The sequence below is a fragment of the Littorina saxatilis genome, linkage group LG8 (assembly GCF_037325665.1).
Source record: "Littorina saxatilis isolate snail1 linkage group LG8, US_GU_Lsax_2.0, whole genome shotgun sequence".
In the NCBI taxonomy this organism is placed as follows: domain Eukaryota; kingdom Metazoa; phylum Mollusca; class Gastropoda; order Littorinimorpha; family Littorinidae; genus Littorina; species Littorina saxatilis.
In genome coordinates, this window is record NC_090252.1 from 25381816 (window position 1) to 25406468 (window position 24653).

The 24653-nt window shown below is 40.0% G+C and overlaps 1 protein-coding gene across 2 annotated transcripts; it reads right to left on the bottom strand.

The window, feature by feature from the left end:
• Positions 1-4048: 4048 nt before the first annotated feature.
• On the bottom strand, positions 4049-24395 carry LOC138973134 (GTPase IMAP family member 4-like). Of its 2 annotated transcripts, none has more exons than XM_070345799.1 (4): positions 24270-24395; positions 17943-18020; positions 14581-14741; positions 4049-11991 (listed from the first exon to the last, which is right to left on the bottom strand). In XM_070345799.1, the coding sequence occupies exons 2-4, from the start codon at positions 17968-17970 to the stop codon at positions 10846-10848; spliced, it is 1335 nt and encodes a 444-aa protein (XP_070201900.1). In that variant the 5' UTR covers positions 17971-18020; positions 24270-24395; the 3' UTR covers positions 4049-10845. The 2 variants fall into 2 exon arrangements, with proteins under 2 accessions (XP_070201900.1, XP_070201901.1); XM_070345800.1 differs by having other exon boundaries at positions 24257-24393.
• Between the last annotated feature and the right edge of the window lie 258 nt (positions 24396-24653).

Sequence of the window (24653 nt, forward strand, 5' to 3'; positions counted from 1 at the left end):
TCCAGCTATGGCGAGTGTTCGATGAAAATGTGAGAAAGAGAGGTCTAGTATTTATATACAGTAGAATCTGCTTAATAAGGCCATGTTTAATAAAGCCACCCGCTTTTTGAGGCCAATTTCTGACTGCACGGATTTTTCCTTATGTTTTATGCTTAAAATCACCCGCTTTATAAAGCCACCATCCCGCTTATTAAAGCCATTTTTTGGCTCGCGTTAGGTGTGAAAAGCCGTAACAGTGAGTCTGTAATCGCTGTCTGATCACTCACAGCTAATGAAGGAAATCTGCGTGAAACTGCAACTGGTGCACCCAAGAGAAAACGTCAGCGACTTGGGAAAGGAGGAGGAAGAGGAGGAAGCAACCCCTTCAAATGCTGAAATGCGGGCTTGCATGCACAAACTCCGCATTGGATTGGAAAGAAAGGGGTTTACCATGGACATGTTCCCAGGCTCAGGTCAACGACCTCCTCCGTGCTCAGCCTCTCCAGCAGTTGTCTATGGACAGATTCCTTGGAAAGAGAAAAGACTGATGATGACGTCCCCGTGACCATACATGTACCATATCTGGTATTTTTCTCTCCCTCTGCTATAAACTTTTCTCGAGAACGGATTTGAGCGCTTTTTGCTTTATTTGCTTTACTAGCAGTTAAGCCCGGCTTCGCCCGGGAGTAAGCGGAGCCCTGTAGCAATTTAAGACGCTCGCTATCCCTTATCATTAGCTTTACCTCCTTTGTTTGGATACAAAAAAAGAGTTATCTCCCTTACCTTCAAGAAATTTCCGGAACTGTCCAGTTAATTTTTCTTTCTTCATTTCTTCCCCTCATAGGAGCAATAGCGAGTCTCTAATATCACTGGCATGATGTGCTTGCTACAGGTGAACAGTAGGCACTGAACTGGTCTTGCACCATATAGGCTGTATTCAATAAATGGGAGGTCCATAATCTGAGAAAGGAAACAATGAATCAAGAAACTAAAACCCAGGTGCACATCTGCGGCACCTAGGGAGTGTACGTGCACACTATCTTGTTCCTGCCTCTTGCCATCTCAGAGGTATGGCGACCACAGACAAAAAAGAGTTATCTCCCTTACCTTCTAGAAATTTCCGGAACTGTCCAGTTAATTTTTCATTCTTCATTTCTTCCCCTCATAGGAGCAATTATAGCGAGTCTCTAATATCACTGGCATGATGTGCTTGCTACAGGTGAACAGTAGGCACTGAACTGGTCTTGCACCATAATTATAGGCTGTATTCAATAAATGGGAGGTCCATAATCTGAGAAAGGAAACAATGAATCAAGAAACTAAAACCCAGGTGCACATCTGCGGCACCTAGGGAGTGTACGTGCACACTATCTTGTTCCTGCCTCTTGCCATCTAAGAGGTATGGCGACCACAGACAAAAAAAGAGTTATCTCCCTTACCTTCTAGAAATTTCCGGAACTGTCCAGTTAATTTTTCATTCTTCATTTCTTCCCCTCATAGGAGCAATAGCAAGTCTCTAATATCACTGGCATGATGTGCTTGCTACAGGTGAACAGTTATCTCCCTTACCTTCTAGAAATTTCCGGAACTGTCCAGTTAATTTTTCATTCTTCATTTCTTCCCCTCATAGGAGCAATAGCAAGTCTCTAATATCACTGGCATGATGTGCTTGCTACAGGTGAACAGTAGGCACTGAACTGGTCTTCAATAAATGGGAGGTCCATAATCTGAGAAAGGAAACAATGAATCAAGAAACTAAAACCCAGGTGCACATCTGCGGCACCTAGGGAGTGTACGTGCACACTATCTTGTTCCTGCCTCTTGCCATCTCAGAGGTATGGCGACCACAGACAAAAAAGAGTTATCTCCCTTACCTTCTAGAAATTTCCGGAACTGTCCAGTTAATTTTTCATTCTTCATTTCTTCCCCTCATAGGAGCAATAGCAAGTCTCTAATATCACTGGCATGATGTGCTTGCTACAGGTGAACAGTTATCTCCCTTACCTTCTAGAAATTTCCGGAACTGTCCAGTTAATTTTTCATTCTTCATTTCTTCCCCTCATAGGAGCAATAGCAAGTCTCTAATATCACTGGCATGATGTGCTTGCTACAGGTGAACAGTAGGCACTGAACTGGTCTTCAATAAATGGGAGGTCCATAATCTGAGAAAGGAAACAATGAATCAAGAAACTAAAACCCAGGTGCACATCTGCGGCACCTAGGGAGTGTACGTGCACACTATCTTGTTCCTGCCTCTTGCCATCTCAGAGGTATGGCGACCACAGACAAAAAAGAGTTATCTCCCTTACCTTCTAGAAATTTCCGGAACTGTCCAGTTAATTTTTCATTCTTCATTTCTTCCCCTCATAGGAGCAATTATAGCGAGTCTCTAATATCACTGGCATGATGTGCTTGCTACAGGTGAACAGTAGGCACTGAACTGGTCTTGCACCATATAGGCTGTATTCAATAAATGGGAGTTCCATAATCTGAGAAAGGAAACAATGAATCAAGAAACTAAAACCCAGGTGCACATCTGCGGCACCTAGGGAGTGTACGTGCACACTATCTTGTTCCTGCCTCTTGCCATCTCAGAGGTATGGCGACCACAGACAGACAGACAGACAGACACTCTCTTTTATTATTATATATATGTATAGATAGATAGATTTGCTTCATAAATAAGCTGTTTATCAAAATCGTTAAGTTGTCTCTCTAATGCTATTTTATTAGCTTTTGTAAGGATGTTTTTCTGTTTAATAAAAGAGATGCACACAGAATGTCTCTCCTTTGTTTTAAGGCTCTGTTTGCCTGAAAACCATGAGTTCCTTTTATTAAATCCACCCGCTTAATATAGCCACTTTTGTCCTGCACCAATTAGGTGACCTTATTAAGCGGAGTTTACTGTATAACGCTCTCTCAACCTATTCCCAGGCTACCCCTCCCACCCAACCTCGGTTTCCCTCTCACGCTCTTTCTTTTCCTTTTTACATTTAGTCAAGTTTTGACTAATGTTTTAACATAGAGGGGGGAATCGAGGGTCGTGGTGTGTGTGTTGTGTGTGTGTGTGTATATGTGTGTGTGTGTGTACACGTGTGTGTGTGTGTGTGTGTGTGAGAGAGAGTGTGTGTGTACGAGTGTGCGTATGTGTACGTGTACGTGTGTGTGTGTGTGTGTGTGTGTGTGTACGTGTGTGTGCGTACCTACGTGCGTACCTGCATGCGTTGTCTTCAGGCTCCGGGAGGTGTGGCAGATAAGGCAAAAGCGACCCAGGCAAGACCTCGCTACTTTCCCGATCAACGACAAGCACAGCAACCAGTGCCTTAGCATGGCTTCCAGTCTGGCACCAACAAACTGTGAGTATAGTAATACCTTTTTTTCATACGTCTTTTGGCAGAAAAATGGTGGTGGTGTTGGTTGTGATGATGATGATGATGATGATGATGATCATCATGATGATGATGATGATGATGATGATGATGATGAATTTGACCGTGATCTTCATCTTGTCGATCGCCTATCACGACACTTGAAGACATCGATATGGTGCTCCCCCTGTGAGGATTTGACCGTGATAATGAAAACATTCCGTTAAAATACTTGTCGTTAAACTTTTGTCTTGAGTGTTGTATCTATCAATGATTTTCTCTATTTTCACATTATATCGTATCTGTGTGCCAACTTTTGTGTGTTTGTTTAACGTTTAATCGCGCAAGAGCAAAGACGCGATGTTGGAAAAAGACACATCTCAAGATTTCTGAAACAAACTGATATGGTTGTCTGTTTTTGTCCTATTCTACCTTTAAATTGTGTGTGTGTGTGTGTGTGTGTGTGTGTGTGTGTGTGTGTGTGTGTGTATGTGTGTGTGTGTGTGTATGTGTGTGTGTGTGTGTGGATGTTTAAAATAATCTCAATTTGTTAACTACTACTACTAAAACAAATAATAACTATAATAACACACACACACACACACACGCACACACACACACACACGCACACACACACACACACACACACAAACACACACACACACACACACACACACTTTCAACAACTAAACGGTATGCCATTTATATGACAAGTATAGTTTATAACGGAAGTAAAAGTGTCATACAGAATAACAACAGTATTGCAAGTAGGGTAAGTCGCCTAATATGGAAAACATTTTGTTTCATGTTGATAACTAATTTGTTTTCTTGCAAAAAAAGTTTCATTTCGTGCTAGGTAGTTGTTCACTCTTTAGAAAATAGTCAGGCCTAATTAGAAAAGCTTTGATTACCATGCAGCACAAAACAAATCCAGAAAAAGTGCACCACTGGTCCATATTAGGAGCCAGGGCGCCTTAAGAAGATTATGTAAAGCACAACATTAAACTAAAAAAAACACACATTGAGAAACTAAATGAAATGATCAACTTACACATGAAGAAAACCGTTTGATATATAGTTTTAAAAGCTTGATGGCTAGTTATAAGTAATTTTCAGCAAACTTCTTAATGTATGACTGAAATAATAGTTATCTTGTATCCCCTCTATTTGTTAAAGGTTGTCCATATTAGGGGACACACACACATACTTTGAGATTTTGTGATTATGATTTGTGTGCGCTTGAAAGACGAGGCCAACATTGCTAAAGTGTAATAATGCCAGTCTTAGCTGTCACATAAAGCAACTTTGGGAGTTAAAAGCTGTGTCTGTGGACAGCAACTAGGCCGTTTTAAGCGTCAAATTTATGATTGAACGCTGCCAGCAGTTAATAAGTGTAAAAAAGTGAAAAAGCCCAACGGTTTTGTTGTTTGTGCACCTGCAACTGTTTCGACACCAGCAAGCTATCCAGAGAGGGTAAATGTGGGGACTGAAATTATTTTGAGCGCTCTAGCACCGTTAGTTTGTCAGAACCGGACGTGGTCCATATTAGGCGACCTTCCCCGACTAATCATTCCAAAATATATGTAATCTAAAAAGTAAGCTGATGCGTTTCGATCGATGTGCACTTCCTAAAATAGCATATCACATTTACGATTTGCACTTTTGCACTTATGAAGAGTATCCTCAAATATTAAACATCATTATGTACATTCGCATATAATACAGTACCTCCTGATGGCAAGTATGACAGAGGAATGTTTGATACAATAGAAACAAAAATCACCAGGTATTTGTTTCATCCATTTGAAAGGAGGGACATTCAAAAATAAGTCCCAGAATCATCCACTGTTTTAGCGTGGCCTTACTTATTTATCGTTTTCTACTATACTATATAGATTATATATCAATCATAAACTCAAGCCCATCAGTTAAGCAACATTTTATACGAATACACAACAATTATCTCCTTTTAATTACTGAGCTTTATCAACAGTAGGTATTCAAACCGCGTCGCTTTGAAAGACATATATGTTTCGGTCATCGTCATCTTTGTCGCTAATTTGTAATGGAGTTATGAATGCCTGCAAGCACTTTTGCACTAACAATAAGAGTATTAACAATACAACAACTGCTTATACATTTTCAGAATGATGCACACTACCAAATAAACAATCATACACATTTTATTTTATTTTTAAGTTACATACAACATAACATCTCACCCTCCATACATTTCTTAAATAATGTTTGCAATCGTTTAGCAAGAATATAAAACAAGTTAAACATAATCAGTTTTTTCAACACAATATAATACAATACAGAAAACATTCATGATATGCAAGGTATGATCAACAACCCAAAATCCTGTCCAAAATTCTAAACTAGGGAAACCGAATCTTAAATAAGCAGTGTATCAACATATGCGACCTACAAATAGGGTCGATGGCGTATCCCAATAAAGGAACAGCCATTACCCGTAACAATCTTAAAACGCAAAGCTAGTAGCGTATAACAGATTGACAACATACATAATATCGGCAAACTGGGTTCTTTAGAGCTTTGAATTGGTTTCCAAAGGTCTTACAAGTTAGTTCTTGTCAGCTGAATTCGTGATGAAACTCAGTATGCAGGAAGCATAGACAAACACGGAAATACATGTAACTTCTGCGTACCTTGCCTTAAGTGGCTAGAATTTGTGTACCTTCGCGCCATTGAAACCAACTGAAAACGAGCATAAGGTGGGCATGGCTCAGCAACAGAACTTAGTTATCGCCCTCTCCGTTATGCCCTGCTGTCAATTAATCGCGTTACAGCAAAAGGGGGAATGCGTCCCCTTTCCCTCAAACTCCAAGGTTCAACAAAAAAATCAAGACCTTACCATGAATAACTGAACAAATTGTGAAGACGGAAAAGACAATGAAATGTTTATGATCTAACATTGGTTCAATGGGATTTCGAAACCATAGGACCGCAAAACCGCACAAAAGAAATCACAAACAAGAATGCTAAAAATGCAACTGCCATGGATGAAGGCAACACAACAAAATACAAAGGATCTAGGAGCAAATGATGAAAAAAGACAACAAACAAAAAAACAAACAATTAAAAGCACAGTGAAGCTCACAGCCTTCGTTTTGCGTTTTTGTTGCAGCTGAGTGCATTTACAGTTCAAAAATCCTCCTCTGGTAGTAAAACAAACCCAAAACTACCCAACGACGACATCTGTGAAGCTTGACAGTTTCGTGTTCACGCGAGTGCATAAATTAACCTAGTTATTACGTGGTGTTTGGTCGGAGTTCGATTCAACTGAGTGATTCCGGCCTCCATTTTGTTTTACACAAACTCATGATGACGTCTGACATAGTTTGCTGGTGACGTGTCTTTTTGTGCATGATGTGGTGATCTACCTGATCTAAATTTAGATCCAAAAATAGGCCAAGACCAGCCGGGTCCGAGTACGAAATTAATTCGTAAAAAAATCGCAGTTCTTGACTCTTTGGGTGCAAGTCAATGAAACTTGGTAGTTCTTCTAACGGATAGCTGCCTGAGGTATGACTAAAAGCCCCAGGGGCTCCGTGCACCTGGATTTGACAAGTTTAGTACCTTTAACACACAAACGCTCGATAAATTGGTCGTTGAATTCGTATTCAAGGGAACGCGTGGCCTCACAAATGGTTGAAACAACACAACTACGCTTGCATTGGACAGACGATTGTTTTCAAAACAAACCATTATGTTCCTCGTAATTTTTCTTTTGAGTTTGTAATTTTAACGTCAATTATCGTAACATATTTTCGGGAAAACAAAATAATGTCGTGGACATTTCTTCCGCCCAATAGTAATTCGATATGAAAACAATTCGAGTTGAACAAGATATAAAGGAAAAGACAAAAAATTCAAACGCTCGAGTACTAGTATCTTGATTTTACGTGGAAAACATCTCTGATGAATCAGACGTGTATTGTTTCTAATTAGTCAACATAGGAAGAAGTCAGACTTCAGATATAAAGCACATATGTTTTGCAACAAACGTCATTCAGAATGATTTTTGCATTTATCCCAAACTGAAAAACTAAGCTGCATATCTTAGCTTTAAAGAATATGATCATACCTGTTGTGTCCAAATTTACCTGTTTACGTTTTATTCCATTCGCTACCACTACTGCTATTCACAATATAGCAACACAACAAGAACATCAAATGCTTATATGACTCACCATTAGTCTTGTATTACAGTAGAACCCCTTTCAAGAACCCCAAATTGAAGAGTTTCTCCCTTTTAGGGCCCTGGTTTTTTTCTCCACATTTTCTGTTCACAACCTCTGTAAATGTACCACCATTTTAAGACTACCTTCTTTTTAAGACCCAAATTTTGCAGATGTTTTTGAGGTCTTAAAAGGGGGTTCAACTGTATATGATTAAAATAACACAGTATTTGTTGTTCTAGCTCCATAGAACGTTCACTTCCTACTCAGTAATTCACGGCTTGCAGTAGGGTTTGGGACTTAGCGCATGGTGGCCGCCATTACTCGTATTAGTCTGGGCTTTCGCATTTGTGGGTGGAACTCAAACTTTTGGTTCTTTTAGACAAGAATTAAGAAAAGCTTTGTCCCAATCGCGTCAAATGTATCAATACGACATTTATTTCACACAAAGGGAGGTAAGCGTTTTCGTGTTTCCTCAGTTGAAAGTGAATGCGAATTTGTCGGTGTCTCTGGAGTAATAACAAGTCGCGTAAGGCGAAAATACAATATTTAGTCAAGTAGCTGTCGAACTCACAGAATGAAACTGAACGCAATGCCATTTTTCAGCAAGACCGTATACTCGTAGCATCGTCAGTCCACCGCTCATGGCAAAGGCAGTGAAATTGACAAGAAGAGCGGGGTAGTAGTTGCGCTAAGAAGGATAGCACGCTTTTCTGTACCTCTCTTTGTTTTAACTTTCTGATCGTGTTTTTAATCCAAACATATCATATCTATATGTTTTTGGAATCAGGAACCGACAAGGAATAAGATAAAAGTGTTTTTAAATTGATTTCGACAATTTAATTTTGATAATAATTTTTATATATTTAATTTTCAGAGCTTGTTTTTAATCCGAATATAACATATTTATATGTTTTTGGAATCAGCAAATGATGGAGAATAAGATAAACGTAAATTTGGATCGTTTTATAATTTTTTTTTTTTTTTTTACAATTTTCAGATTTTTAATGACCAAAGTCATTAATTAATTTTTAAGCCACCAAGCTGAAATGCAATACCGAAGTCCGGACTTCGTCGAAGATTACTTGACCAAAATTTCAACCAATTTGGTTGAAAAATGAGGGCGTGACAGTGCCGCCTCAACTTTCACGAAAAGCCGGATATGACGTCATCAAAGACATTTATCAAAAAAATGGAAACAAGAAGGGCAAAGCCCATACGACTCACATGCTTTACACATTTTTCCTACCAAAATACATGTGACCTTGACCCAAGGTCAAGGTCATCCAAGGTCATGCAACACAAAGCTGTTAATTCAAGACATAGGAAGTACAATGGTGCTTATTGGCTCTTTCTACCATGAGATATGGTCACTTTTAGTGGTTCACTACCTTAATTTGGTCACATTTCATAAGGGTCAAAGTGACCTTGACCTTGATCATGTGACCAAATGTGTCTCATGATGTAAGCATAACATGTGCCCCACATAATTTTTAAGTTTGAAACAGTTATCTTCCATAGTTCAGGGTCAAGGTCACTTCAAAATATGTATACAATCCAACTTTGAAGAGTTCCTGTGACCTTGACCTTGAAGCAAGGTAAACCAAACTGGTATCAAAAGATGGGGCTTACTTTGCCCTATATATCATATATAGGTGAGGTATTGAATCTCAAAAACTTCAGAGAAAATGTGAAAAATGTGAAAAATAGCTGTTTTTTAGGCAACATTTATGGCCCCTGCGACCTTGACCTTGAAGCAAGGTCAAGATGCTATGTATGTTTTTGGGGGCCTTGTCATCATACACCATCTTGCCAAATTTGGTACTGATAGACTGAATAGTGTCCAAGAAATATCCAACGTTAAAGTTTTCCGGACGGACGGACGGACGGACGACTCGGGTGAGTACATAGACTCACTTTTGCTTCGCATGTGAGTCAAAAAACGTTCGGGGATTTCATACCCAGGAACTCTCATGTCAAATTTCATAAAGATCGGTCCAGTAGTTTAGTCTGAATCGCTCTACACACACACACAGACACACGCACATACACCACGACCCTCGTTTCGATTCCCCCTCGATGTTAAAATATTTAGTCAAAACTTGACTAAATATAATAACTGGAAAGGGTAACACAAATTTCACATGCGGTTTAGTATGTGAGAATTATGCGTGATTACGTAGCACTGAGGATTTACTTTCGCAGAGTGTCGGCAGCTGTCCGAAGCAATCCATGTTGTAACCGGAATTTCAAGTTTCCCCAAACCGTATGGCCTTCAGTAGCGGATTTAGGGGGGGGGGGGGGGCAAAGGGGACCCGGGGAAAAAAAGAGAGAGAGAGAAGAGAGAGAGAGAGAGAGAGAGAGAGAGAGAGAGAGAGCGAGAGCGAGAGAGAAAGAGAGAGAGATGATTCAATGACAGTTTCTGAGCTCAGGTGGCCCTAGATTGCAGCATTTTGCTTCCTTGAAAATAAAAATCCGGGGGGGGGGGGGGGGGGGCAAGCCCCCGGGACCCCTAGCATGTTTGGGCGCTTCGCGCACTCAATTCAGGCGCTTCGCGCCTTCAAGTTTGTGCAAAAAGGTTCCTTAAGATCCTGGATCCGCCCTTGGCCTTCACCTTGAGTCTGTTCATTATGTTGGTTCACAGGGTCCTATAAGTCGTGAATGCGTCATGTATCAATCCTTTTTGTTATCTAATTATAAGAATATCCCACAGATACAAACTTGCCCCCACTATGACATCATATATCATCACCAATAGTGTAGCTAAGACTAAAATATCAAGCCACTTTTAGGTGTGACCTCCAAGCAAACATTGACATCATAGCTTGATGAGGTCAATACGTATTTAATAGCTCAGTGGATATGTTCAGTAGTGATCTTCTCATTAGCTTTAACCTTGACATTTGACGAAAACAAACCACAGACACTGTTCATTCATAAGATTCAAGGGTGAGTCAAAAATAAAATGTATCACATACACATTTGTTTCTATCATACATCAAGACAGCAGGCAGTTAAACTTTATTATCTTAATCAAGGGTACGGAAAATGAGAGCAGATAAACTCACGTTGACAAAAAAACTGTTCCGGTACTTTACTCAAAACGTACATCAGTCTGACAAAAAAAGTGATTTCAAAGATAACTACTTGCAGTGAAATATATCGGGTACATTATCACATCGATCAAAATCAATGCCTACTCTTCGCTTTCAAAGCGTGCTGGAACTGTTGTGACCCGAATAGTGTGCTGCAGGAGGAAAACAAGGACGAAAATAGTCCTAAATTTAAGGGGGTCAATCAACTGAACTTCCAGCCTCATCATTGCTTGGAATTTTGTCAGTTGGTGGTGTTTGTCGGTTAGCTGAATCCGGCAGAACGTTTGTTATTGATATCTTTGGCTGCTGCCAACGATTGGCAAAGGAAGAACATGCTGCTCTCGTTCCTTCAAGGAATAATTGACTCGCGGTATTCAAGAAGGCCATAGTTTTTTCGTGCTGTTGGTCTTTGTCTTTCAGTTGTTCAAGTGTCTTTTGTTGTTTCTCGAAGGATGCATCCCGTTCTTCCAATCTTTTTCGATGTGCTTCTTGCTCCTCTTTCATATTTTTGTCATGCTGTGCTTGTTGCTCTTCCATTTTGTTATTTATTTCCTTTTCTTTCTCCTGCAACTTTCGGTCATGCTCATCCATCTGCTTTTTCAGCTCTTTTTCCTGTTCGTCTCGTTTCTCTCTCATTGCCTTCTCTTCTGCTGCTTTGTCTTTCTCCCATTCATCCATTCTTTCCTTATAATCGTCCTCCAATTTCTGTTCTAAGGCTTTTGTCTGTTTTTCGTACTCCTCTCTAGTCAAGTTGAGCTCGTCAAGCTTCGCTCTGTATTCTTCGTCACGCTCCTGGACGTACTTCATGGCCTTGGCCTCCTGGGCCTCCACCTCTCGCATCTTCACGCCGATCTCTTGCTTTAACGTCTCCACGTCTTCCAGGGTTTTCCCGATCCTGCTATAGTTGTCGCAGACGTATGGCATATTTTTGTTTCTTTCTCTCAATTCTTGAACTTTTCCCAGAAGTTCTTTTACTTGATCCTTTCCGTCAGTGAAAGATAGCTCATTGTTGAGGACAACGTACCGCCTTTCGCATTCTTCCAGGACTGTCACGAGGTTCTTCGGGGCCTTATGTAAGAACTGCTCAACTGATGTTTTCTTGCCTTTCAAAAGTTTATCTCCTCCAGTAAAAAGAACGATAATATGCTTCGTGACTTTTACTCCAAATAATCTCTTGAGTCGTCGGTATGCTCCAAAATCTTCTTCAGTGTAACGGTCGCCGAGTTTGAAGACAACAAAGACGGCATCGGGCCCGGGGTGCAGCTCAATGACGCACCGTACAATGACCAGACCAACTTCATCGTGACTCTTGGACGTGTCGAAAAGCCCCGGGGTGTCCATCACCTGTAGAAAGGAAAAGAACAATCAAGCCCCTGTCCATTTTTCCCCCAATGCTTACTTTTTAGAATGATTACCAAAACAAACAATGTGAATGTTACTGTTTCAAAATGAATAGATTGAATGATCAGTACTATCAGTCGGTCTCAAAATCCTCAAATGTTTTCAGCCAGCTGTATCACGTTTGTGTACGTGTGCCTAGGTGCGTGCTTGTGCCAATGGCTGAGCTCGTGCGTGTGTGTGTCGCTGTCTGAATGTCTATACGTATCATATGATAGTGAGACTCTTTTTGCAGTAGCTTACTTATTGGTGGCTTGAGAGTGTACAGTACCCGGCAAAAAAAAAACGCAACTCATTTTCGTCCACTGTTGCAAGTGAGTTTTCGTCACTTTTAAATTGACGTACAATATGAACAAGATAAGGTAAATAAGAAAGGAAGACAGATTCGTGGAGGATATTTTACTGGCTGTGCGATTAGTGCATATTATTTAATCGTTTTCTTTGTTTACCTTTTTAAAACTGTGTTATACAGGGTAGGGGTTGATCGAGTCGTGATTGTACGCAAACGTGTCACTTCGACACGCTACAAAAACCGTAAACATGCATATTTTTCAACTAGGTTAAGACAGTTGTGGAGGAAATTCATCTCTCAACATGATCATTTAAATTGAATTATTCGCCTATATAAGCGTAACATAATTACAACAAGTCGCGTAAGGCGAAAATACAATATTTAGTCAAGTAGCTGTCGAACTCACAGAATGAAACGCAATGCCATTTTACTCGTAGCATCGTCAGGCCACCGCTCATGGCAAAGGCAGTGAAATTGACAAGAAGAGCGGGGTAGTAGTTGCGCTAAGAAGGATAGCACGCTTTTCTGTACCTCTCTTTGTTTTAACTTTCTGAGCGTGTTTTTAATCCAAACATATCATATCTATATGTTTTTGGAATCAGGAACCGACAAGGAATAAGATGAAAGTGTTTTTAAATTGATTTGGACAATTTAATTTTGATAATAATTTTTATATATTTAATTTTCAGAGCTTGTTTTTAATCCGAATATAACATATTTATATGTTTTTGGAATCAGCAAATGATGGAGAATAAGATAAACGTAAATTTGGATCGTTTTATAAATTTTTATTTTTTTTTACAATTTTCAGATTTTTAATGACCAAAGTCATTAATTAATTTTTAAGCCACCAAGCTGAAATGCAATACCGAACCCCGGGCTTCGTCGAAGATTACTTGACCAAAATTTCAACCAATTTGGTTGAAAAATGAGGGCGTGACAGTGCCGCCTCAACTTTCACGAAAAGCCGGATATGACGTCATCAAAGACATTTATCAAAAAAATGAAAAAAACGTTCGGGGATTTCATACCCAGGAACTCTCATGTCAAATTTCATAAAGATCGGTCCAGTAGTTTAGTCTGAATCGCTCTACACACACACACAGACACACACACAGACACACACACAGACACACGCACATACACCATACCCTCGTTTCGATTCCCCCTCGATGTTAAAATATTTAGTCAAAACTTGACTAAATATAAAAATGATCATAAATCACTTTGACGGTGTTGAAAAGGGCTGTTTGGGAAAAGCTCCTTCAGGCGAACAGGTCACTTCGGCTAGCTACAACATTCGTAAAAATGTATGTTTTTTAATTAGGTTAAGACAAATTTGGAGGAAATTCATTTATCAACATGATCATTCCATTAGCATTATTTGCAAAAGCGTGACATTATTGCAGTTTCGGAAAACGATCTTCAAAATGACAGTTGGCGTCTATTTCAGCACTGCGAAACGAACCTGCACATCTGAGGGACTTTGTTTGTTTGTTTGTCTGTTTAATTATGTGTGAGTGTGTATGGATGTGTCTGTGTGTGTATTTGAGATTATGAGTGTGTATGTATGTTAAAGGGAAGGGGACGTAAGCGTTTGGCTTCATAGTACTTTCTTACGAATCACAACTGTAACAGGTCATTGGTTAAAAACAAAAGAGAAAAAAAGGGCAGGATGTATTTTTTCTAATTATAGCATGTTCGTATAGAACAGACACTTGGTCACAAAAAGCATCTGATTTTAAAACAAATCATAACGTCGGTTTCCTGCAAACAACCCTTTTTAGCACCGTCTAAGTGATTTATGTTTATTTTTGTAATTATGTTACGCTTTGGCGAATCATTCAATTAAAACATGATGTTGACAGATTAATTTCCTCCACAACTGTCTTTACCTGGTTGAAAAAAAATATGCGTTTTTACGAATTTTGTAGCATGTCGAAGTGACACGTTCGCCTGCAATCACGACTCGCTTGACCCCTAGCCTGTATAAAACAGTTTATGAAAAGGTCAAAACAGAAAACGATTAAATAATATGCACTAACCGTACAGCCAGTAAAATATCCTCCATGAATCTGTCTTTCTTTTATATGTACCTAATCTGGTTCATATTTTACAACAATTTGAAAATGACGAAAAATCACTTGCAACTGTGGGCGCGAATGAGTTGCGTTTCTTTCGCCTGGTACTGTACACTTAATTATGTAATGTTAATTTCTTTTCCTGCAAGTGGTTAGAGTCACCTCGACTTTAGTGATGTCAATGTACGCATCCTTCTTGGTGCATTCAGAGGTGTCCGAACTGAAATCATCCGATGTTTGCAGGGCTTTTCTCCCAAGGATCATGTTTGCAGAAGAACTCTTTCCGCTTCCCGTTTTGCCCACCAGCATCAGACGAACAACACCTGAAAAACAAAGCAGATAGTTTGAAAAAGGGAGAAAGAGTAAGCATCTTCTTATCCTACATACCTGAGAGAGACCTTTCATGAGATAACAATGTCGTTCAAACGACCCGTGTGTATATCATGTACATGAGGTCGTATCAAACTAGTCTTGTAGGAACCTGCTTTTTCACAGCTTATGATGAAGCCAAAGTCACCGAGACAAGCGTACGTCATTATGGAAACACTTTTAATGCTGCGTGGCCCAAAACAAATAACGGTTTTGGGTGTGACGACAAAAAGCGTCTTCAATTTGTTTGCCTCAAACTGCGGGACGTTTTGAGTAAAATACACGTAAGTACAGTATGTAGGATAAACAGAATACTAAATTTACCTGGCTTGCTGTTTCTGGTGATTTACACTGGTTGTCTTTTTAAATAGTGTTCAATATTTAAAAAAACAACTCGTGTAAATCTGGTACGACACATCAAGCCACTAGTATTTCCCTCTTTGGTGGTCCGTGGAAATCGTGGCAACTGCGAGCGACCGGCTATTGATCGATTGAATGACAGCAGCGTAGGTGGAAAGCATTAGCGCTTGTGCTCAAGAGGAGAGCGCGATTTTCTGTATTCTTTCTAACTTTCTGAGCCTGTTTATAATCCAAACATAACATATGTATATATTTTTGATTCGGGGAATTATGAAGAAAACAATGCAATTATTTTTGAATCTCTAATTGACATTTAAATGTTTATAAGAATTTAGAGAATTCATTAATCAATGTTTAAAGGCTTACTAACTCGCTCCCGTGTTTACGATCTGTAGTTTGCCCACAATCGATGTCAAATGCATCATAAGGCCATATAATGACGATATGTCGCAATGCGCGGACCATATACATGCATTACAGCTTGTTCTAGCCTCTGAAAAAGTGAGGATGTCAACAAAGACGCGGAGTTATTTCCCTTGCGTCAACGTTACCTCTGTTGGTAAATCTATAAATAGGACGATCTAGATCAAAATAAAAATTCAAATATCTCAACATTTAAGGGGTCCTAGACCACAATATCTTGCAGGGAACTTAATTTAGCATGTCTCCAGCTGTGGGTAAAGCAATTAGCGTGAATAGTCATCAGCTTTCTATGCCTTTGAGCTTCCAAGCTGAAGTGCAATCCCATAGTTCGGACTTTGTCGAAGATTGCTTGACCAAAATGACACTCCATTTGATCGAAAAAATGATGGCGTGACAGTGCTGCCTCAACTTTTACATTAAGCCAAATATGACATCATTACAGATATTTATCGAGAAAAGAACACGTCTGGCCTGGGATATCGTCTTGAAGAATTTGTATATAAAGTTTCATGAAGATCGGTTGAGTAGTTTTCTCGGAATCTCTCCGGCTCAACACACACACACACACACACACACACACACACACACACACACACACACACACACACACAAACACGAACACACACACACACACCCTCACCACCACCACCACAACCACCACCACCACCCTCGTCTCGACTCCGAGTCTATGTTAAAACATTAGGTCAAAACTTGACTGAATGTACAAAGTGTAGTAGTCCATAGCGTAATCTTTCCCCCTCAATGTCATACATCTGGACACCCAGCTCCTTTATATAAAAACAACAAGTCACCTGAAGCGATATAAATACACTAAGTCAATCTGTAGGCATCAAACTATAGGATCAACGGGAAAACAAGAAGGGCAAAGCCCATACGACTCACATGCTTTACACATTTTTCCTACCAAAATACATGTGACCTTGACCCAAGGTCAAGGTAATCCAAGGTCATGCAACACAAAGCTGTTAATTCAAGACATAGGAAGTACAATGGTGCTTATTGGCTCTTTCTACCATGAGATATGGTCACTTTTAGTGGTTCACTACCTTATTTTGGTCACATTTCATAAGGGTCAAAGTGACCTTGACCTTGATCATATGTGACCAAATGTGTCTCATGATGAAAGCATAACACGTGCCCCACATAATTTTTAAGTTTGAAACAGTTATCTTCCATAGTTCAGGGTCAAGGTCACTTCAAAATATGTATACAATCCAACTTTGAAGAGCTCCTGTGACCTTGACCTTGAAGCAAGGTAAATATAAACCAAACTGGTATCAAAAGATGGGGCTTACTTTGCCCTATATATCATATATAGGTGAGGTATTGAATCTCAAAAACTTCAGAGAAAATGGGAAAAATGTGAAAAATAGCTGTTTTTTAGGCAACATTTATGGCCCCTGCGACCTTGACCTTGAAGCAAGGTCAAGATGCTATGTATGTTTTTTGGGGCCTTGTCATCATACACCATCTTGCCAAATTTGGTACTGATAGACTGAATAGTGTCCAAGAAATATCCAACGTTAAAGTTTTCCGGACGGACGGACGGACGGACGGACGGACGTCCGGACGGACGGACGGACGGACGACTCGGGTGAGTACATAGACTCACTTTTGCTTCGCATGTGAGTCAAAAAACTAGTCATCGGCGAGACTTCATTCAGATAGTCTCGGTTAACCATACCCGAAGAGCAAGATGGGTCACACTCGTCTCGGCGAAGCATGACAACATTATACTCAACCTTTTGTCTTTCATTCCGAGCGCGCTTTTAAAGTTAACATAACATACCTAATATTTTTAAATTCAGGAGATGACGAGGAATACAATGCAATGATTTTTTTTATCTGCTCGATGACCACTTTGTAGAGCAAACTAATGATTACGTTTTTTGAGCACTAAAATAAAATACCGTAGTCCAGACTAAGTCAAAGGATTGCCTGACCCAAATTTCAACCAATTTGGTTTAAAAATGAGGGCGTGAAAAGCCGGATATGACGTCATCAAAGACATTTATCGAAAAAAATTCAAAACATCTGCCGATCTGGGGATATCGTACCCAGGAAGTCTCATGTCTAGTTTCATGAAGATCAGTCCAGTAGTTTTCTCTGAATCGATCTACACACACACACACACACACACACACACACACACACACACACATACACACACACACATACACACACACACACACACACACACACGCACACACACACACACACACACACACACACGCACACGCAAACACCACCACCCTCGTCTTGATTGCCCGTCAATGTTAAAACATCTAGTCAAAACTTGACTAAATGAAAAAAAAGAAAGGCAGACAGAAAGAAATTTAGAGATAACTTACTGGAAGATGCTTCTTTACTGCAAGCCATTCTGACAATGGTGTTTGACTTGCCGTCAGTTTATGCTTGGTCTTCTTTACCTGACAAACAACAAAAGAAACCGAAGACTTGAGAGAGAGAGAGTGTAAACAATCATATAAACCATCATTTTATGTTTCCAGGATTTACATGGCACGAAAGCAAACCATACTGGATGTATAAGCATTACCTTCAAAGTATCTGCCTTAGTGCCTGTGGTAGGACCACAGGCATACATTATGATCTACAAGTTCTTATTCCCTTTCACTGGCTCTGTCAACGTTAGTTTGTAACTGCTTACTTCCCTTTATATAATAAACCGACCAAAGAGCGTCGTCGTCCCGAAGAAAATCTTCAAAATATCCAAAACCGCTTAGAGGTAGGGAAATCCTTTCATGCAGTGACGTCAGTGTCTTTTTGCGATTGGTCAATCTAGTTTGGAACCGGACTACAACATAATGAGCGAGTTTTAGCGTCAACTAAGGTGACTCGAGTCGAACCGGAGGTCGCAAAAACTCGGTCCGGTACGACTGGAGTGACGTCACCGGTTAACCAACTTTCAACCTTGCTTCCTGCGTAGGGTCTCTCCAGTTCCAAGATGGCTGCCAAGGCGAGGTGAGAAACTTCTGCAAATATTTTTTGACAAAGTTACGGATTGTGAGAAGACATTTGTTGTAAATCACTTAGCCTTTCAAAAATTAAGGATACTGGGTTGGATACTGTCTTGGTTTTAATGCATTTTATTTTAGCAGTGATGTTTATTTTGGGAAGAAATGAGGTCAACAGGAGTTTGGGTGCGATTTCGGCTCAAATGTACTTTAGCGCCCTGAACTTTTACCCGGCTGTTTTGCGCTCGATTTTCACGCTCACTTCTTCATTGACGTTCGAATCGATAGTTCGATGTTTTGGCATTACATTCACATCAACAATAAAACAGTACTGCTTGTTCATCATCGTCGTCCATCAACTCTCCACAACAGTAAATCCGTAACGCGCTTGTCGCCATCTTGTTGCAAGGGACGCGACTGGACACAACCCAACAGCGTTTCCGCGAAGAAAAAAACCAGACATGCGCAGTGACCCTACCGTAGCTCAACCCTGTTCCTCGCGAAAACTCGCTCAATGTCAGTCACACTTGAAATAACTGCTACTTGAGTTTGCTTTTCAAACTGACACGAAGTGAACAGGAACATAAGGCCAGTTATCAACTTTATTTACCTTGAACAGTGAGAACGGCAGAACGTACAGTACCAGAAGTGCATTAAACTAGAAGAAGCTTACATGTATTACATCCAGTCGAGGAAAGACTATGTTACTAAAAAGTAGAATGAATAAATGTGGGAAATTGTTCATCAGAGGTAGTCGATCATTATGCAATCGTTTTATGCATTCAATTTTCAATGCATCAATCAAACCTTTGGAATTGATTAAAATGAATAAAATACAAGAATTACGAGTTGAGAAAATCAAAAGAATGTGTAAACAATTCACAAATAAAATTGAAAAATATTCCGACAGCTAAATGATTCGAACTCGTGGCCGCCGAAAGTAACGGCTTCGTTTTCAGACGCTTAATCAACTGAGCTAACCGGATACACAGGGTAACACATAGTAATTTTGACACGCAGGTTCTCCAACATGTTTCAGTGTCGACTCTTCCGTTTCCGAGTTTCTCATTAGTATTTGTGTACTGTACGTTCTGTCGTTCAAGGTAAATTAAATTGATAACTGACCCTATGCTCCCGTTTACTTCGTATCAGTTTGGAAACCAAACTCAAGTGCAGTAATTCCAAGTGACAGTGTTACCGACATTAGGTTGCCAGTCCAGCTCCGAAAGGCATTGACCAACGGTCGAAAAGCTTTGACGTCATTTCGCATGGAAGGATTTCCCCACCAAGAATTCCAATGTGTTTTGGGGGATTTTGAAGATTTATTTCGGAACGACGACTATCTATGGAAGGTTTTACATAAAAGGAGTCAAGCGGTTAAAACGGGCGTCGACAAAGCCAATGAATGGGGATACTAACTTGACTAACTTGTAGATTATATACCCGTGGCAGCTAGTACACAAATACGAACGGAGAAACTCGGAAAACCACGAGTTGACACATGGTTGAGAACTCACGTGTACTATTCGAAGTTAAGATTTCTATTTTAACCTTGGAGAACTGTGTGCTGGACTGGCTCAATCAATACAACGCTCGACCGCATGTTCGTTTCGCGGCAGTCACGGGTTCGAATCCTTTAACTGGCAAGAATATTTTTCAAATTCTCTTTTTTTAATTCTTAAACTTTTTCTTTATTTTCTGAACTCGTATTTCTTGTATTTAATTTAATTTAATTCATTCCAAAGGGTTTGAGTGATGCATTGACAATCAAATTTATCAAAGGTTTGCATAATTACAAGGTATGATCCAAACAAAATGATGAAACCGCGATAATACAAGTCTCAGGCCACTGATCATAAAAAGTAATACATCATTTGAAAGGCCAAGCTTGTAACTGGTATACCTCTAAGAGATGACGTCATTCGGTTACTACGTCATAAATGACGAGGTTTTAAAATATGTCACTTTTGGGTTGTGCTCCAAAACGGGGTCTTTTGTCAAGCACCATGCAAATCTTTACTTCTTTGAAATAGTGTAGCTGGGTGATGGTACAACGAAAATTCCTGCAAAGCTGAAGAACGTTACATCAAGCCAAGCTGTTCTATACATATTCGACAATCTGACAAAAGAAAAGATAAATTGAAACTGAGGAGAAGGGGACTAACTCTGACAAGCCAAAAAGACTTCCGAAGAGCGCTTTAAACGAGACTAATGTAGCTGCTTTGTCAACATTTAAAGGCTGACATAGTCCTATCTAATTAGTTTAATTACTTCCAGGGCTTTTCCCATCGTTGCGGGGATGTATAAATTAAGCTTCCTGCAAAGTTTTAGGTTTGAAGTCCTTACCAATTACGAGAAATAATTAATTCTTTATTGCATTGTTTAGCAACAGTTCTCCAGTACTTGGGCTATTTTTAGACCGTCAACACCGTCAGTTCAGCTTCGTCAATCCCCGCGTGAAGGAAATCGCTCACCTTCAACGTGCAAAACGTAGTGATATTGACACGCCAGACTGATTAGCGCGGTAGCGTATTGTGCTAAGCAGGAAAGCGCGCTTTTCTGTATTCTTGTTAACTTCGCAATTTCCGGAAAACATCCACTTTCACTTTGAGACTGTTCTGTTTACATTCGACACTATCAACATCACTTTGCAATACTGAAATAATTTTTTTCGGTGTTCGAAAGCTACAGCCAATCGTTATTATATCCCCTTTGGTACAGTTTTATAACATTATTGGCACATGTAAACAATATGAATTAATTAATGAATACGTATATGGCAGCCTTTAAGAAATAAGATTAAAAAGTGTACATGCGAGTATAAAGAGCAAAACTTTAACTTTCATATGTGTTGCGGATCCCAGTCTGTTACGTACTCGGAGGGTTCGAGGACCTCACGCTTCTACGTAATGAACCAGATCAAGGATGAATTTTGTTTCTAAAAAAAATTCTATCACACCACTGTTACAGATTCATACACAAAACACACAAGATGTATTTGAAAGTTTATATATTCAACTTTTTATTCATTTGCTTGTTTCCGAGGTCGACAGATTTCTTCACTCTTGTATCGTTCCTTTTTTATGTCCTAGATCTACAGGTTAGCCTACTCATCTTGTAATATGAAGTGATGATGTAGATGATCGGAGCATCGTGTGATCCGGGCTGGTTATTTGTCGAACAGGTTACACAATGTTCATCGTTGCTGATCTCGAAACAACAAAAACACTCAAAGCAAGGTACATGCTTTTTCCAGGGGTGGGGTTCCGGAACCCCTGGAACCCCCCCCTGGGTCCGGCCCTGTTGCTAGCCAACCTAGTACCTATTCTGGACCAATCATAAGTTTTGTCTTTTCGCGAAAATAGCGATCATTGAATTTCGTATCTAGATAACCTCATTTATTATCTAATTCCTTACGTTTTCAATAACAATGAACAAAGTAATTTAACGATCACATCAAAAGTAAAAGAATATGCTTTGAAGGAAACTCCTTCAAGATATAGGAGAATCTCCTGACGACAATCAAAATGACGTCAATTGATAGCGAAACTTTTGACGTAATTACACTTAGGTTTTCCCGACAATTCATAGGCACTTGCTGCATCACATAATTAAATAAACCATAGGTGCCTGACGGTTTTCATAAACACATGACTGCTTTGATTGAATATTTCGGTATTTGTATAGACCTGAATAACTTGCGTAAATTTTCGCAACAATATGGAACAATCCTTAGAGTTCTACTCAATGATCTTCCGCTTCAAAAGGTGGCCGCAAAATAGGTGCCTCATTAGCTGACAGGGGAACGGAAGGAGCATCAGGGCCCTCTCGCACGCGATCTGCTCAACCGTTGTGAACCCAGTAGACCCAAATTTGTTATTACTGTAGTCACTGATTATGAGACTTTGGTTTCTTTCTACTTAAGTGCCAAAAAACACAGAAACAAAGCGTGTCTAGACCAAAACAAGAGGCGAAGCCTTCAAGGCTCACGTAAGAAATCGACAAACAGTAACACAAACTCAATCACTCCGTCACACATACACACACACACACACACACACACACACACACACACACACACACACACACACACACACACACACACACACACACACACACACACACACACACACACACACACACACACACACACACACACACAGTAAGCATAGGTGAAACTATGCAAGAAAGCGAGACCCTGGATCTGCCAAGAAGTCTCGGCCCGCTCACAATAACAATGACCGAGACTTTCAGTAATTCCTTTGCGTGACGTCTAACCCTCTTACGTCATAATGTGACGTCTTCAAATAGTTTCTATCACACACGTCGAACACTTTTGACCGAGACTGACGTAATCCATAGACTCGGAAATGTTAAAGTTTCTACCACAGACATACACACATACATACGCACGCACGCACGCACGCACAGACAGACAAAGTTTATCATCGCATAGGCTACACTTACGTGAGCCAATGACGAGATGCATCAAATTTGTAAGCGAGGTTTTCAAAGCAGAAACAGGGCTATATTCGCTGTATTTTTCGACCACGAAGGTCCCGTTGTTGTCGATCTTCTGTCTACTATAACATCAAACATGGTTTCATGTTGAACTTTAGCGTTGGAAATACAAATCTCACAATCAAGTGCCATTATGCAAATCACTTATCAATGCAAATAATAATTATTGATGTTAATTCACGGAATGAGATCCAAAAGTAAGCATAATTATTTTTTTGTCAATTCTGTCTTAGGTCGAAGAAAAAGCCTACTTTCGGTCGCCATATTTGTCGCCCTTTGCTTTTCACTTTTAGTTCTCAAAAGGGCCGTTGAGTCTTCGCAAACACAACTTCTATGTTGGTTGGAAAGACAAAGGTTCAAAGGCCTTGCCATACAATTTTGTAAAATTTAGGAACGAAAACAGGAAGTTGGTGTCCATAATGCTAGTGTGTGGTTACATTGGTACGTCCTTCCATGCTTGATGTTATCATAGCTGTTTTCGTGCTTTGCAAAAGGTGTGCTCATAGAGTTAGCGAGTTGACTTTATGGGTCCAGCCGAAAACGACAGCTCTTTACCTTGTGGATGTTCTAAAGCTTAGTAGACCAACCCAAAAAATCCATCTAACCCCCGCATTAACTTCCACCCGAAACCAGTGTAATGTGCACGAACCAATCCAATCAGCATACAAAGGATAATCATAGACCTTCCACAGAAGCGCTTTGTTTCTTCTAAACACTGTACACAGCAAAAGAAACTTTGAGATGAGGCCGTTTATGCTAATGATAAGTGATAGCGATAGTGATAGTAATAGTGTTAAAGACCCTTCGTTTTCCTGTCTGATGAAACTAACAGCTTGATTTGCATGTATTATCGGTACGGTGGAACGAATAATCACGGACATCTAATTCTAAGTTATGTTGAAATCGAGAAAAAAATCTAATTAGCTAAAGCTGGATAACGTTTGTATATATGTCAAAGCTCATTTAAACAAAGCATTCAAGTGTGTTTACCTATCCCGTCTAGCAATAATGCTGTGGTATGCCGAACGGCGTAGGTGTAAATCTTTTGAGAAGCCACATAAAGCGGTGTGTGTGTATGTTTGTGTGTGTGTGTGAAAGGTTGATTTATTTTAAAATCGGGAAGTAAACAGACATGCAAAGCAAGATATTCTAGAAAAAGGAAAACGCACAGATTGTTCATACCGTGTCTGGCCTCTGTCGCCTGTATGACTCTCCAGGTTATGCCTCCTGCAAGCTGCCGTCCTGTACAGACTTATGTGCTAATTTCCAATCCACTCGCCCAGCATTAGGTGCTTATGGGATATGAAGTCATGCGCGCCGCGCTATTGAAAACACAGTAGTAGACAGCCCGCGAACGCGCTGTCAGCTCTATTAATAACTTCTCTCCTACGTGACAGAAGTGTGCTTTCCTCTTTGAGTTCTGAAAAACAGTTCGATGTGAAGGACAAAAACACAACACACACCAAGGGCGGATCAATTCACTTTGGAGGGGGGGGGTTACAAAATGACTGCGAAGATACAAGTTGACGGCGCCGAAGGCGCCTAAGCCTCTAGGGGGGTCCGGGG

Bases quoted from the DNA above. Each gene is read 5' to 3' on its own strand.
- LOC138973134 (XM_070345799.1), bottom strand. From the start codon at position 17,970: ATGGCTTGCAGTAAAGAAGCATCTTCCA. The intron at 14,742-17,942 runs GTAAGTTATCTC...TTTGTTTTTCAG, and splicing joins CAGTAAAGAAGCATCTTCCA to GTGTTGTTCGTCTGATGCTG. The intron at 11,992-14,580 runs GTGACTCTAACC...TCCTTTCTACAG, and splicing joins TTGACATCACTAAAGTCGAG to GTGATGGACACCCCGGGGCT.